This window comes from Pecten maximus, chromosome 13 (assembly GCF_902652985.1).
Source record: "Pecten maximus chromosome 13, xPecMax1.1, whole genome shotgun sequence".
Classification (NCBI taxonomy): Eukaryota; Metazoa; Mollusca; class Bivalvia; order Pectinida; family Pectinidae; genus Pecten; species Pecten maximus.
This window is the reverse complement of record NC_047027.1, coordinates 29563047-29577618: the sequence shown is the minus strand read 5'-3', so window position 1 is coordinate 29577618 and position 14572 is coordinate 29563047. Positions and strand designations below refer to the sequence as shown.

General features: G+C 39.6%; 1 protein-coding gene across 1 annotated transcript in view; it reads right to left on the bottom strand.

Moving 5' to 3' along the window:
- LOC117340637 overlaps nt 1-11422 on the bottom strand; it is a 14855-nt gene extending 3433 nt beyond the window's left edge. The window contains exons 1-2 of the mRNA XM_033902400.1: nt 11319-11422; nt 706-1068 (exon numbers count right to left, since the gene is read on the bottom strand). Of these exons, the coding sequence (XP_033758291.1) occupies nt 706-1068; nt 11319-11412 (457 nt within the window). The 5' untranslated portion in view covers nt 11413-11422. The remainder of the gene's footprint in view (nt 1-705; nt 1069-11318) is intronic.
- Between the last annotated feature and the right edge of the window lie 3150 nt (nt 11423-14572).

Genomic DNA, 14572 nt, shown 5'->3' with positions numbered 1-14572 from the left:
TAAAAACCGTTAGTTTTGTTATAAACTGTTGGCGAACATTTTTATCGGCTCCTAACATATATACAATATATATATATATATATATTACATATTATCTACGTTTGACCCTTTTGACTTTGAAAGTAAAAATCAACCGTTTTCACAAACAGATTTTATATCAAATATCCTTGCAGAACTTTTTTTCAGCTTTCATGCTATAATCATTCATCAAAGATATTTGATAAAAACGGGTTGAAAAGAAAAGAAATCAAAATGGGATATAATGCGTGCGGCAATATAATCAAAATTAGTCTTATAATCTCCGATCCTCGGCGATACTCTAGGATACACTTCCAATATTGAGTTGCGGTGTATCGTAGAGAAGCAAGAACTACAAGTCTAATATTAATTAGATTGACTGAAAATAAATTGTGACCCAACAGCTAAAGCTCTATATATTATGTTATTTTTTATTCATTGTTTTACCAATATGAAACAGTTAGCATGTTACTTTCTTGTTAATGATTTATTTGTGAAAATGTATGACGTGTTTTTCTTATCAGTTATAGAATGTATATAACAACGCTTTATACTGGAACTCTATACATATTCAAAAACAACGTATTCTTATCGAATTATATTGAATGTTTTAATACTATGATATGTCATTATGTTATGCAATGACAATAAGAAGGTGTCACGATTTATTAAACATATAAAACTCACCTGCCACATTGAGTGTATAGTCAGCACTGTTCAGTCTTCGATTAGGTAGGTTATAGTTGGTACGTCTACAGTACCACACAGATCCATGGTCTCCCGTCTGTGGCTGTATGATCCACCGGAACACTGTACCAAAGTGTACTCCAGACGTTACACAGGAACAGACATCCGGTGTACAGGGGACGGGTCGGGTGACTTGGATGTTGTAACATTGGTCACCATCTACTTGTATACTACCTACTGGAGTAGTGACGTTAGGACGGCGGTAAAACAGGACAAACTTGGCCTCCTCTGGTACATCACACGTCAGTGTAAACTCAGTCCCAGGGACAGCGTACTCAGACGACCCGGATAGACTTACAGCATCTGAAGACATATAGAATATCCAAATTGCTGAAATAATTGATGTTATATATGTAATATACATGTACATTTATCTTCAAATGGGCATTCCTTCGTTAAAACGCCACATGTCATTAATGTATAAGATGAAAAAAAAAAATAGCTCACACACATATTCATGATAAACTGTGACGGAATAAATATCATGTTTGTTCAGAAAATCCGCGAAACTCTGTCTGTCACTCTACATCCGAACTAGAAAAGCTTCATTTAGATATCACGTGACACTATCAGTTCGGTATAAAAATCACCAAATCGGTAAAAACCACATGGCATATCTTAACCAATGATGTAGGTGTACTGTTTTTGTTGTGATTATAAATTATAGCCAGTTTTACACAAATTACGTATGCTTAGGTAACATACATAGCAAGTTAATGAGTAAATATATATATATATATTACACCTAAACATTACATGTGTACAAAGTCGCATAAATATGAGCACCAAAGGGCGCAAAGTTGTTTACAAACGGAGGTACACGTACATGAATGTAAATGAAGGAAATGGCTAAAGATAAGACAAATACACAGTATATATATACAAGTGTAATCCATGATTGCGAAAGCTCACCGCCGGCAGCAATCACACTATGTATTCATTTTTCTTGTATGTACTGTATAAGCATGTCATTTTGAAATTGTATGTCACATGATATCGCTCCTAGACCTCTAATGGATGTATAAACCAACTAAGAAGGGTGTGGACTTACAAGCTTTTCAAAACTAACCCCCAAAATCTTTAAAGTGAGTTTTTGTGTCAAAGTCCACAAAATGGTAAAATGCCAAAATGCCAATTTTTTTTCTGCATTATTTACCACTGCATCAATCCTGGATACCTAATGAATGTATAAACCAAATTAGAAGGGTGATAGGTGTATACTTTTGGTCTTCCAAGCTTTCCAAAAAATTACTCCAAAAAGTTTAAAGTGAGTTTTTGTGCCAAAAAAGTTAAGTCCACAAAATGGTAAAATGCGAAAAAAATTCATTTTTTTCTGCATTATTTTGCCATAAAATCATTCCTAGACCTCTAATGAATGTATAAACAAATTAAGAAGGGCACGAGGTGTATACTTTTGGACTTACAAGCTTTCCAAAAACTTACTCCAAAAACTTTTAAGTTTTGGGGTGGGACGCCGACGCTGACGCCGACGCGGACGCCGGGGTGACAGCATTAGCTTCATTAGCAGAATTTCATGACGAACCTGTTGCGTCAACAATCGCTTTATCATGCAGAACTTTCCAAACCCGATTTCCAACACGACTTGACTGACACGGCCTCCTTCACTCTCCTCCACCTTTCCAACTAGTTGACATTATTGATAAGATTTTCTCTATCTCCTGTCCTTATTTCCTCGTATTAATAGTCGTTGGCGGCGATTAATTCTCTAGCTTCGGGTCGAAGTCACCTTTTCAAAAACTTTTATTTTCAAAAACTGTGGGCTATCTTCGGATTTAGAGTGTTGTATAACGTTAAAGTTTATAACTTTTAGCAGTTCAGAAAAATATAAGATTCCCGTTTACTTTCGTTTTTAATAGCATAGACTCATTTCACGACGGTCTTTGAGACTATGAAGTTGTGTCAACTCTCGTTCAAGAAAACGAAACTGATAGCACATCGATCTAATACATTGTAAAACTCAATACAGCTAAAAACAATCCAGTGATATTCTCCTACTGGAAATCAGTATATAAAGGAGGGTCGGTGAGTATTATCTTCCACACATGTCTGTGTTAACACACTGCAACTATACATTATACCTATATTTATATTTACAGAATGTAGCGACGTACGGACTCGTGATTACGTATACCCGATCATGAGCACCACGTGATTTTTACAAACAGCAATCGAGGTAAGCAGTTTTTTGCAACCCGTTAACAAAAATCGATAAATCTTCCGTCGTTTGAATTGAACAATTTGATCTAAAGAGAAACAAAAGGCCCAATGGCATTAACGGTCATCTGACTCCATTGTACTAGTGTAGTATACAAACTCAGTACCAAGTAAAGTGACCCTGTAATGGTCATGGCGGCCATTGTTGATTTTAGACCGAGCAGAATATAAACAACACTTGGTCAGGACCATCTCAGGATCATTTCAGGTAAGCTAGAGCTGAATTATACTGGTGTAACCTGAGGTGTTTGAAATAGGTTCAGGAAAACCATGATTGTGCAACCATGATGCAAAATGGCCCCCGTGGCTGCCATGTCAAAGTTTTGACGAGGCCGAAAAAAACCGCTTTAATGGCTCCCCTAAAGCACCATTTGTATGTTTAATGGCACCAGTGGAACTGGAGAAGAAGTTAAAAATGTGTTTTTCAAGATGGCTGCCATGGCGGCCATGACGGCCATCTTGGATTTCAGACCGATCCGAAAAATAACAACAAATGGTCAGGACCATCTCGGGGTCATTTCAGGAAAGTTAGTGCTGCATCCCACTGTTGGAACTGGAGAAGAAGTCATGTTACAAAATGGCCGTTGTGGCTGCCATGTCAAAGTTTTTATGAGACCGAAAAATAACAACACTGTGTTGGCTCCCCTTCCTTAAAATCCCCACCAATTTCCAGTTCAATCGCACCAATGGAACTGGAGAAGAAGTTAAAAATGTGTTTTTCAAGATGGCGACCATGGTGGCCATCTTGTATTTCAGATCGATCCAACAAAAAACAACACTTGTTTGCGATCATCTCGGGGCCATTTAATACAACATTCAGCTTAATCCTACTAGTGGAACTTGCGAAGAAGTTTGAAATGTGAAAAGTTTAAGGACGGCGCACGGCGGACGACGACGGACGAAGCACGATGGTTAAAGGTCATCCTGACCCTTTGGATCAGATGACCTAAAAATGGGGGGAAATACAATTAGTCTGTTAAAAATCAGAAGGTAATTACCTATCCGCATTCATATGAGCTCAAACTAAGCCGATAGCTGAGAGTGCGCGACTAGGAATCGTGAGTCAAGATGTCAACAAAAACAAAGCTCCATCACTGTCACATGCTTATTCATTTTCCTCCATATTTGACATTAACCACGATTAAACAAAAATCAATGTAAAAGAAATGTATTGTTACTGTTCACTCCTACTGACCCACCATCCGGAGAAGGTTCAAGGACGTGTATTGTAACTGACCACTCCTACTGACCCACCATCCGGAGAAGGTTCAAGGACATGTATTGTAACTGTTCACTCCTACTGACCCACCATCCGGAAAAGGTTCAAGGACATGTATTGTAACTGTTCACTCCTACTGACCCACCATCCGGAAAAGGTTCAAGGTCGTGTATTGTAACTGACCACTCCTACTGACCCACCATCCGGAGAAGGTTCAAGGACATGTATTGTAACTGTTCACTCCTGCTGACCCATCATCCGGAGAAGGTTCAAGGACATGTATTGTAACTGATCACTCCTACTGACCCACTATCCGGAGCAGGTTCAAGGACATGTATTGTAACTGTTCACTCCTACTGACCCACCATCCGGAGAAGGTTCAAGGACATGTATTGTAACTGATCACTCCTGCTGACCAACCATCCGGAGTAGTTTTAAAGACACGTATTGTAACTGTTCACTCCTACTGACCCACCATCCGGAGAAGGTTCAAGGACATGTATTGTAACTGATCACTCCTACTGACCCACTATCCGGAGCAGGTTCAAGGACATGTATTGTAACTGTTCACTCCTACTGACCCACCATCCGGAGAAGGTTCAAGGACATGTATTGTAACTGATCACTCCTACTGACCCACTATCCGGAGAAGGTTCAAGGACATGTATTGTAACTGTTCACTCCTACTGACCCACCATCCGGAGTAGGTTCAAGGACATGTATTGTTACTGTTCACTCCAGCTGACCCATCATCCGGAGAAGGTTCAAGGACATGTATTGTAACTGTTCACTCCTGCTGACCAACCATCCGGAGAAGGTTCAAGGACATGTATTGTAACTGTTCACTCCTGCTGACCAACCATCCTGAGTAGGTTCAAGGACATATATTGTAACTGTTCACTCCTACTGACCCTCCATCCGGAGAAGGTTCAAGGACGTGTATTGTAACTGTTCACTCCTACTGACCCTCCATCCGGAGAAGGTTCAAGGACATATATTGTAACTTTTCACTCCTACTGACCCACCATCCGGAGAAGGTTCAAGAACATATGTTGTAACTGTTCACTCCTACTGACCCACCATCCGGCGTAGGTTCAAGGACATATGTTGTAACTGTTCACTCCTACTGACCCACTATCCGGAGAAGGTTCAAGAACATGTATTGTAACTGTTCACTCCTACTGACCCACCATCCGGAGAAGGTTCAAGGACATATATTGTAACTGTTCACTCCTACTGACCCACCATCCGGAGAAGGTTCAAGGACATATATTGTAACTGTTCACTCCTACTGACCCACCATCCGGAGTAGGTTCAGGGACATGTATTGTAACTGTTCACTACTACTGACCCACCATCCGGAGTAGGTTCAGGGACATGTATTGTAACTGTTCACTACTACTGACCCACCATCCGGAGAAGGTTCAGGGACATGTATTGTAACTGTTCACTCCTACTGACCCACTATCCGGAGAAGGTTCAAGGACATATATTGTAACTGTTCACTCCTACTGACCCACCATCCGGAGAAGGTTCAAGAACATATGTTGTAACTGTTCACTCCTACTGACCCACCATCCGGAGTAGGTTCAAGAACATATGTTGTAACTGTTCACTCCTACTGACCCACCATCCGGAGAAGGTTCAAGGACATGTATTGTAACTGTTCACTCCTACTGACCCACCATCCGGAGAAGGTTCAAGGACATATATTGTAACTGTTCACTCCTACTGACCCACCATCCGGAGAAGGTTCAAGGACATATATTGTAACTGTTCACTCCTGCTGACCAACCATCCGGGGTAGGTTCAAGGACATGTATTGTAACTGTTTACTCCTGCTGACCCACCATCCGGAGTAGGTTCAAGGACATATATTGTAACTGTTCACTCCTGCTGACCCACCATCCGGAGTAGGTTCAAGGACATATATTGTTACTGTTCACTCCTGCTGACCAACCATCCGGAGAAGGTTCAAGGACATGTATTGTAACTGTTCACTCCTACTGACCCACCATCCGGATTAGGTTCAAGGACATATATTGTTACTGTTCACTCCTGCTGACCAACCATCCGGAGAAGGTTCAAGGACATATATTGTAACTGTTCACTCCTGCTGACCAACCATCCGGAGTAGGTTCAAGGACATGTATTGTAACTGTTCACTCCTACTGACCCACCATTCGGGGAAGGTTCAAGGACATGTATTGTAACTGTTCACTCCTGCTGACCAACCATCCGGAGTAGGTTCAAGGACATGTATTGTAACTGTTCACTCCTACTGACCCACCATTCGGGGAAGGTTCAAGGACATGTATTGTAACTGTTCACTCCTGCTGACCCACCATCCGGAGTGGGTTCAAGGACATGTATTGTAACTGTTCACTCCTGCTGACCCACCATCCGGAGTAGGTTCAAGGACATGTATCGAAACTATAAACGATGGAAAGACATGGCTGATGATGAAATGGCACGAGCAAACATTTGAGTTAAAATGCAACACCACGTTTATTTTAGAGACAAGATTGCCTGTCGCGACTAAACTCATCAGCACACTCAAATGATTAAAGTGTTAATGCCCTTATGAAACAATGTGTAAATAAAGTTTCTGGCAGTGTTATATAGTGTGTTGGACCAATTCGATATTACATATTATATGTTTCACAGCACTAAAATTGTACCTAACAGTTACATGATGGTAGAGTATTTTGATTTATCTATGTATCTACTTATGTAGGTATTGATTTGTGTATTTGCATATTTACCATACTTTTTGTTTTGTTCTTTTAAATGACATTTGTTTACATTTTTAAAAATGATATCACTAATCACATTAGTCAACTCTATCATCATAACCACCTCGGAAAATGTTGCTATTTTTAGATAAATTGTCTCTGTTTGGTTTAACGATGTTTGTTTGTTTGATAAATGACCAAATCAGAGTGTTCTCCGTGAAGACCTTCCTGATACAATTATAATAACAAGAGTCCATTTCCTATTGTCCTTCAACAGCTCGTTATGCCACTTGAAACACGGCTGTACGAACGGAGTTGAGTCAGTATATTTACCGTATTTGTCACTTCAGAGTTACATTTGGTCTACGATTTGCTAAATGATTTTCTATCAGAAAACCAATCTTGTCATTATTTTGATTTCCTTAACTCGGTAAACAAAAAAGAGTGATGGATATAATTGCATCGTATCTCAAGTTGCTAATTCTATGATGAAATACGAGTTACGTAATATATTATCATATCGTACAGTACGTGTAATGTGTGTAATAACACTATTGTTGTGCCACACAAAGTGTTTTTAATTCACAATTGATATATGACTTCGCGCAATTGTCTCAATAGAGAAACATAAAGTATTGACAATGTCGAATGTCATCTTTCCGATAAAGAAATAAGAGGTTTTGATTAAATCTTCATCAATATTAATTATATGACAAACATAATCGTACAGTCATGACGATGCTATATGCAATTTATCAAACGTGTTCCATGCGTTTTGCCCTACAGCGGTATCATTAACTATGCTGTACCTCCTGATGAAATTAGTAAAGTCGTGATACTAATGACATATGTTACATGCACCTGTAGCATGGTCATATTTAAAGGGACATTCCTCGCTAAAATGAGTTAATGTTATAAAAACAAAGGTAAACGGGAAAGGTTATAAACTTTACCGTCAAACAACACTCGATGTTCGATGATGACCAAAAATTCTTAAAGATAAAAGTTTTTGAAAATTTCCCTCGACCTGAAGTTCGAAATCAATGGCCGACGATGACTATCAAATACGAGCATGCCGGGAACTAGCTGGAAAGAATAATGAAATCGAATGAGGCCGAGTCGGTTGAGTTGAACGAGGAATTTGCATTGCTTCTGGGAAGTTTTTCTGGATACTCACAGACATCAAAACTAAATATTACCTCATCAAACCACAATAAAGTCTCTGTATTTGTCTTATTTCGGTACTAAATCTTTAGCCGATACGTTTTGTTTGTAAACACATTGATGCGTAATACTAATATCAAAGTTTTTTTGATATTCGTAACTCATTTACCAGCATTACATGTAACCATAACATAAGTAATTGAGGCAAAATATCTATAATTGGGGTTTATCATCACAACAAAAATGACACATCTACATCACTCGATACATGCTGTGATATGTTTACGGGTGTCAGTGTTGTCAAATGATGGAATTTGATGTCCGAGTCGTCAGGGGTACATCAGTGTAGAAGGTGTGGTGGAATTGTATGTCCAAGTGGTCAGTGGTACATCAGTGTAGAAGGTTTGGTCGAATTTGATGTCCGAGTGGTCAGTGGTACATCAGAGTAGAAGGTTTGGTGGAATTTGATGTCCGAGTGGTCAGTGGTACATCAGTGTAAAAGGTTTGGTGGAATTTAATGTCCGTGGGGTCAAGGGTACATCAGTGTAGAAGGATTGGTGGACTTTGATGTCCGAGTGGTCAGTGGTACATCAATATAGAAAGTTTGGTGGAATTTGATGTCCGTGGGGTCAGGGTACATCAGTGTAGAAGATTTGGTGGAATTTGATGTCCGAGTGGTCAGTGGTACATCAGTGTAAAAGGTTTGGTGGAATTTGATGTCCGAGCGGTCAGTGGTACATCAGTGTAGAAGGTTTGTTGGAATTTGATGTCCGAGTGGTCAGTGGTACATCAATGTAGAAGGTTTGATGGAATTTAATGTCCGAGTGGTCAGTGGTACATCAGTGTAGAAGGTTTGATGGAATTTGATGTCCGAGTGGTCAGTGGTACATCAGTGTAAAAGGTTTGGTGGAATTTGATGTCCGAGGGGTCAGGGGTACATCAGTGTAGAGGGTTTGGTGGAATTTGATGTCCGAGTGGTCAGCGGTACACCAGTGTAGAAGGTTTGGTGGAATTTGATGTCCGAGTGGTCAGTGGTACACCAGTGTAGAAGGTTTGGTGGAATTTGATGTCCGAGTGGTCAGTGGTACACCCGTGTAGAAGGTTTGGAGGAATTTGATGTCCGAGTGGTCAGCGGTACACCAGTGTAGAAGGTTTGGTGGAATTTGATGTCCGAGTGGTCAGTGGTACACCAGTGTAGAAGGTTTGGTGGAATTTGATGTCCGAGTGGTCAGCGGTACACCAGTGTAGAAGGTTTGGTGGAATTTGATGTCCGAGTGGTCAGCGGTACACCAGTGTAGAAGGTTTGGTGGAATTTGATGTCCGAGTGGTCAGCGGTACACCAGTGTAGAAGGTTTGGTGGACTTGTATGTCCAAGTGGTCAGTGGTACATCAGTGTAGAAGGTTTGGTCGAATTTGATGTCCGAGTGGTCAGTGGTACATCAGAGTAGAAGGTTTGGTGGAATTTGATGTCCGAGTGGTCAGTGGTACATCAGTGTAAAAGGTTTGGTGGAATTTAATGTCCGTGGGGTCAAGGGTACATCAGTGTAGAAGGATTGGTGGACTTTGATGTCCGAGTGGTCAGTGGTACATCAATATAGAAAGTTTGGTGGAATTTGATGTCCGTGGGGTCAGGGTACATCAGTGTAGAAGATTTGGTGGAATTTGATGTCCGAGTGGTCAGTGGTACATCAGTGTAAAAGGTTTGGTGGAATTTGATGTCCGAGCGGTCAGTGGTACATCAGTGTAGAAGGTTTGTTGGAATTTGATGTCCGAGTGGTCAGTGGTACATCAATGTAGAAGGTTTGATGGAATTTAATGTCCGAGTGGTCAGTGGTACATCAGTGTAGAAGGTTTGATGGAATTTGATGTCCGAGTGGTCAGTGGTACATCAGTGTAAAAGGTTTGGTGGAATTTGATGTCCGAGGGGTCAGGGGTACATCAGTGTAGAGGGTTTGGTGGAATTTGATGTCCGAGTGGTCAGCGGTACACCAGTGTAGAAGGTTTGGTGGAATTTGATGTCCGAGTGGTCAGTGGTACACCAGTGTAGAAGGTTTGGTGGAATTTGATGTCCGAGTGGTCAGTGGTACACCCGTGTAGAAGGTTTGAAGGAATTTGATGTCCGAGTGGTCAGCGGTACACCAGTGTAGAAGGTTTGGTGGAATTTGATGTCCGAATGGTCAGTGGTACACCAGTGTAGAAGGTTTGGTGGAATTTGATGTCCGAGTGGTCAGCGGTACACCAGTGTAGAAGGTTTGGTGGAATTTGATGTCCGAGTGGTCAGTGGTACACCAGTGTAGAAGGTTTGGTGGAATTTGATGTCCGAGTGGTCAGCGGTACACCAGTGTAGAAGGTTTGGTGGACTTTGATGTCCGAGTGGTCAGTGGTACATCAGTGTATAAGGTTTGGTGGAATTTGATGTCCGAGTGGTCAGTGGTACATCAGTGTAGAATGTTTGATGGGATTTGATGTCCAAGTGGTCAGTGGTACATCAGTGTAGAAGGTTTGATGGAATTTGATGTCTGAGTGGTCAGTGGTACATGTTAAACTCCAAAATTTACCTAAATGTTAGACTCACTCTTAATAAGATATTTCAAATATTCCTATCTTATAAGTTTGTACAAGTGTCACTTTTTACACTGTTTTAAAATTCTTTGATTCTTTATCTTGTCATTAGGGCACTGATTTATTTTGAGTTCAGACTTTAACTATACGTTGTATCATATTTCGAAATGATATGACTTTATGGATGAGATATATTAGCGTCACGGACAAATGCTGCATGCGTTTTCTATTTAAACATGACTCTGAACAACACTTAAGTATGTGGGTTACACTTATTAAACACTGTTAGATTGTAATTGTATCAAATAAAGTAAGATAGTTAACAAAGATAAATGCATCTTTCATTGTCTAAAACATGTATAGTACTATGATACGTGTTAGATCGAAGTGTAATACACGTATCTCTTTGTATCTGTAATATCGGGCGGATTCGGATGGTTAGCTTGGTAGTGTATTTATGGTTACTTTTGTTTTTCCTAAAAGAGTCTGTTTGTCCAAATAGTTAACAAGCAATATACCTACAAGCCATTACATAGTCTCTGCTTACTTACATAAGTCAAGGTATAGATACATGATATAGAATATCTGTAGGATAAGTTAATTAACGGTAGAGAGGTAAGAAAATAGTAGATACGTACCTGACGACGATGTGACTGTCAGAAGTAGTAAGATGATCCAGAGAATTTTTGGGTCACTTTGAGATACAAATAATTGTTGTTTCTGTTGGTACATATTGGACGTATATCTGTATATGAATGTTAACTTCCTGGTAGCGAGTTATTATATTTGTACAGCTATCAAACATCAGTATCTACCATCATGCATCCAATAAACGGAATTATTAATCTTCACGAGTGTAAAAGGGCACTCATAATAATCCGATGTGACAATATTACGATTAAAGTGTATGTCAACTCTATTCTTGTAAAAGCAGCACAAGATAATAAAACAAAGAACATAATACCAAAACTATGGAATATCACTAGCTTCTTACTCAGAGAGTAAAATATATATATACAACAGATCAGCATTAACCATTACCACCTGGTGTATACGTATGGACTTAGAAACTTAAAAGATCAAAGTGAATGTTGACGAACGAACAACATAGTACAGAGCATGGTCGGAAAACAAAGGGTAAAAGGCCCTGAGAAACGTCAGGGTTTTAGATGATGAATAAGCGTCTACAACTGGTTATTTTAGTGAGTATAATGTCTAAAATGAGGACTTTTTATCAGTTACACATTTTTTTTCGGAAAGAATTCTTATTAATTAGAAATTCAGCATTTTTGTTACTCTTGTCATTTCATCCGCATTAAATCAGTTGAATATCAACGCGGAATAAATTACTTAAATGCATTTAAATTAAATCCATGGAAATTGTTCATGTTGATTGCGGCATGCCTTATTTGAAATCAAGTGTCAAAATAGATTTATGGATTGCACATGATATATTTGTTTCCAGTTGCCGTCAAACCGGATCCGTTTCCAGATTAGTCGTGCCATTGTCATGTGATTTGGAAGAATTGTAGAACATAACAACTTCCGGTTTGAAGCGTCATTGGATACCAACCAGAAGGAAGTTTGAATCCCCCAAAATATACTTTGGTGTTGTGTGCCCGGGTGTTCATCGGACGACAGAAAGAAGGGAAGATATGGGTACATGTCGGAAGTCTTTTTTTTTTTACTTTTTTTTTTATTATTATTTCCGAGCAAGATAAAAAAAAATCCAAAGTTGAGGAAGAAATGGTTAGATCAGATGATGTGGCAGTATTATGATCCGCCCCGCACATCGGGTCTGCTCCCTTCATTTTCTTGACGGGAAACCTACAGACGCCAATCATTACCCAACTTTATTTCCAAGGAATTAGCAAAATTTAAAAGAATTGAAAGAATAAAATTGGCACGTAACTGTATATACAAACAAGCTGAATTTCAAATCAACGTCCAGAGAGCTACGAGGTCCTTGGCCTCTTGTTTTCTATAGAACTTACCGTTGCCCGGATGTAAAATTCATCGACGCCCAGGTGTAAGCACCGGCGCCCGGTCAGTACGATTGGACCCGGTGGATAATTGCTTGTGAATTGACGCGTTTGGTTTCCATGCATATCAAAAATGTTCCGAAGGTATATGCTTTTACAAAATGTACTTTGGTAGGGATTAGTACTGGGGAGGGGTGAACTGTACTTAGTTATTACCATGAGTTATTACGTCATAAAGTTGTAGCTTTGATAAAAAGAAAGACTTATTCTAGTGTTTCTATCCTGGATAACGTTTCCACCGATAGACTTATAGCAGTACAGTTACATACCGATGATACTGAAGTGATCACCATACTAGGCGTGTATATGCCAAGTGACAGCAATCTACAGGAGTACGAACTAATACTTCAACAACTCCGTGACGCATATAGCTATTATTCGCGTTCGGGAAAAGTGATTCTCTGTGGCGACTTTAACGCCAGGATAAAAGAAAATCCTCATAATCCCGTATCAAAACACAAGTCTTCAGCAATTAAGGAGGTAATGGCAGATCTTAATTTAATTCCATTAAACTTTCTTAGTAGCTGTAAAGGATATCGATACACTTTCGTGCCCTCTCAAACAACGCTAGACTACATACTCACCGACAAAACGTTTGCCTATAACTATGTGAATTATTGTGAAATATTCTCTACACCAGAATCGGATATATCGTCGGATCATCTCCCGATTATTTGCACATTTAACATGCCAATAAAACGATATTGGTCAAGTAGAACACCACTATCAGGTGACTCTCGAGCTTGGAATAAAGCCACTATTAATGACCTAATTAATTATCAGTTAGAACTAACGAATAAACTTAATGGACTTCTTGATATGCCACTGGAAACGCAATATGACATTGATACTTACGCTGAAATTATGACTCTATCGGCGATTATCTCAGCATATAATAGGATTCAGACGAAAAAAACATAATCCACATCTTAAACCATACTGGTCTTCTGAGGTAAAGTCTGCTCATAAAAACGCTTTGCGGAAACGTGCGCTGTGGATCAGTGAGGGGCGTCCGTGCGGTATGCAACATCCGAGCTACAAGTCTTATAAGGACGCGAAGAAAGTATTTAAAGAAGTACATGAACACGCATACGACGCGTTTTTACTTGAATGTCAACAAGAACTGGGACGCACAGCGGAAGGTGATATTCGTCTATGGTGGAAAGTTATCAGAAGACGCAAATCCGCAAAAACCGATTCGTGTTCCGAGTTAGTTTATAACGGTAAATCTTTCCGAAATCCTAAAGACATTTATGAAATATTTGCTGATTATTTTGAAAAGGTTAACACCCAATCTGACAACGACGATTCTTCTGTAACACGTGACAACTCGGTTTTGGAAAATTCAGATATCCAAAATTATAACTTTACATCCAATGAACTGATAGCTGCGATTAAGGACCTGAAACTAAAGAAAGCCCCAGGAGTCGGCAACATTTGTACTGAACATATACGTTATGGAGGACGAAAATTGTTAATTAGTATCCTCAAACCATACCTGACAAAGGATTTATACCAAAAACGTGGAAATGTGGCATTGTCATTCCAATCTACAAAGGAGGACATAAACCCAAAAATAATCCGGACAATTACCGCCCAATTACATTACTTCCTGCACGAACCCACTTTGTAAACAACAACAAGGTTTCCAACGAAACCTCAGCTGCTCCACAGCTGCGTTTAATTCGAGAGAAACTATATACTACAATTTGGAAAACTACAGTAAAACATTCGTAGCTTTTCTAGACACGCGAAAGGCATTCGACACTGTGTGTATTCAAATTCGGTGTGCGAGGAAAAATATCAAATCTAATTAACAATTCATATATTGACATGTATAGCGCAGTTTC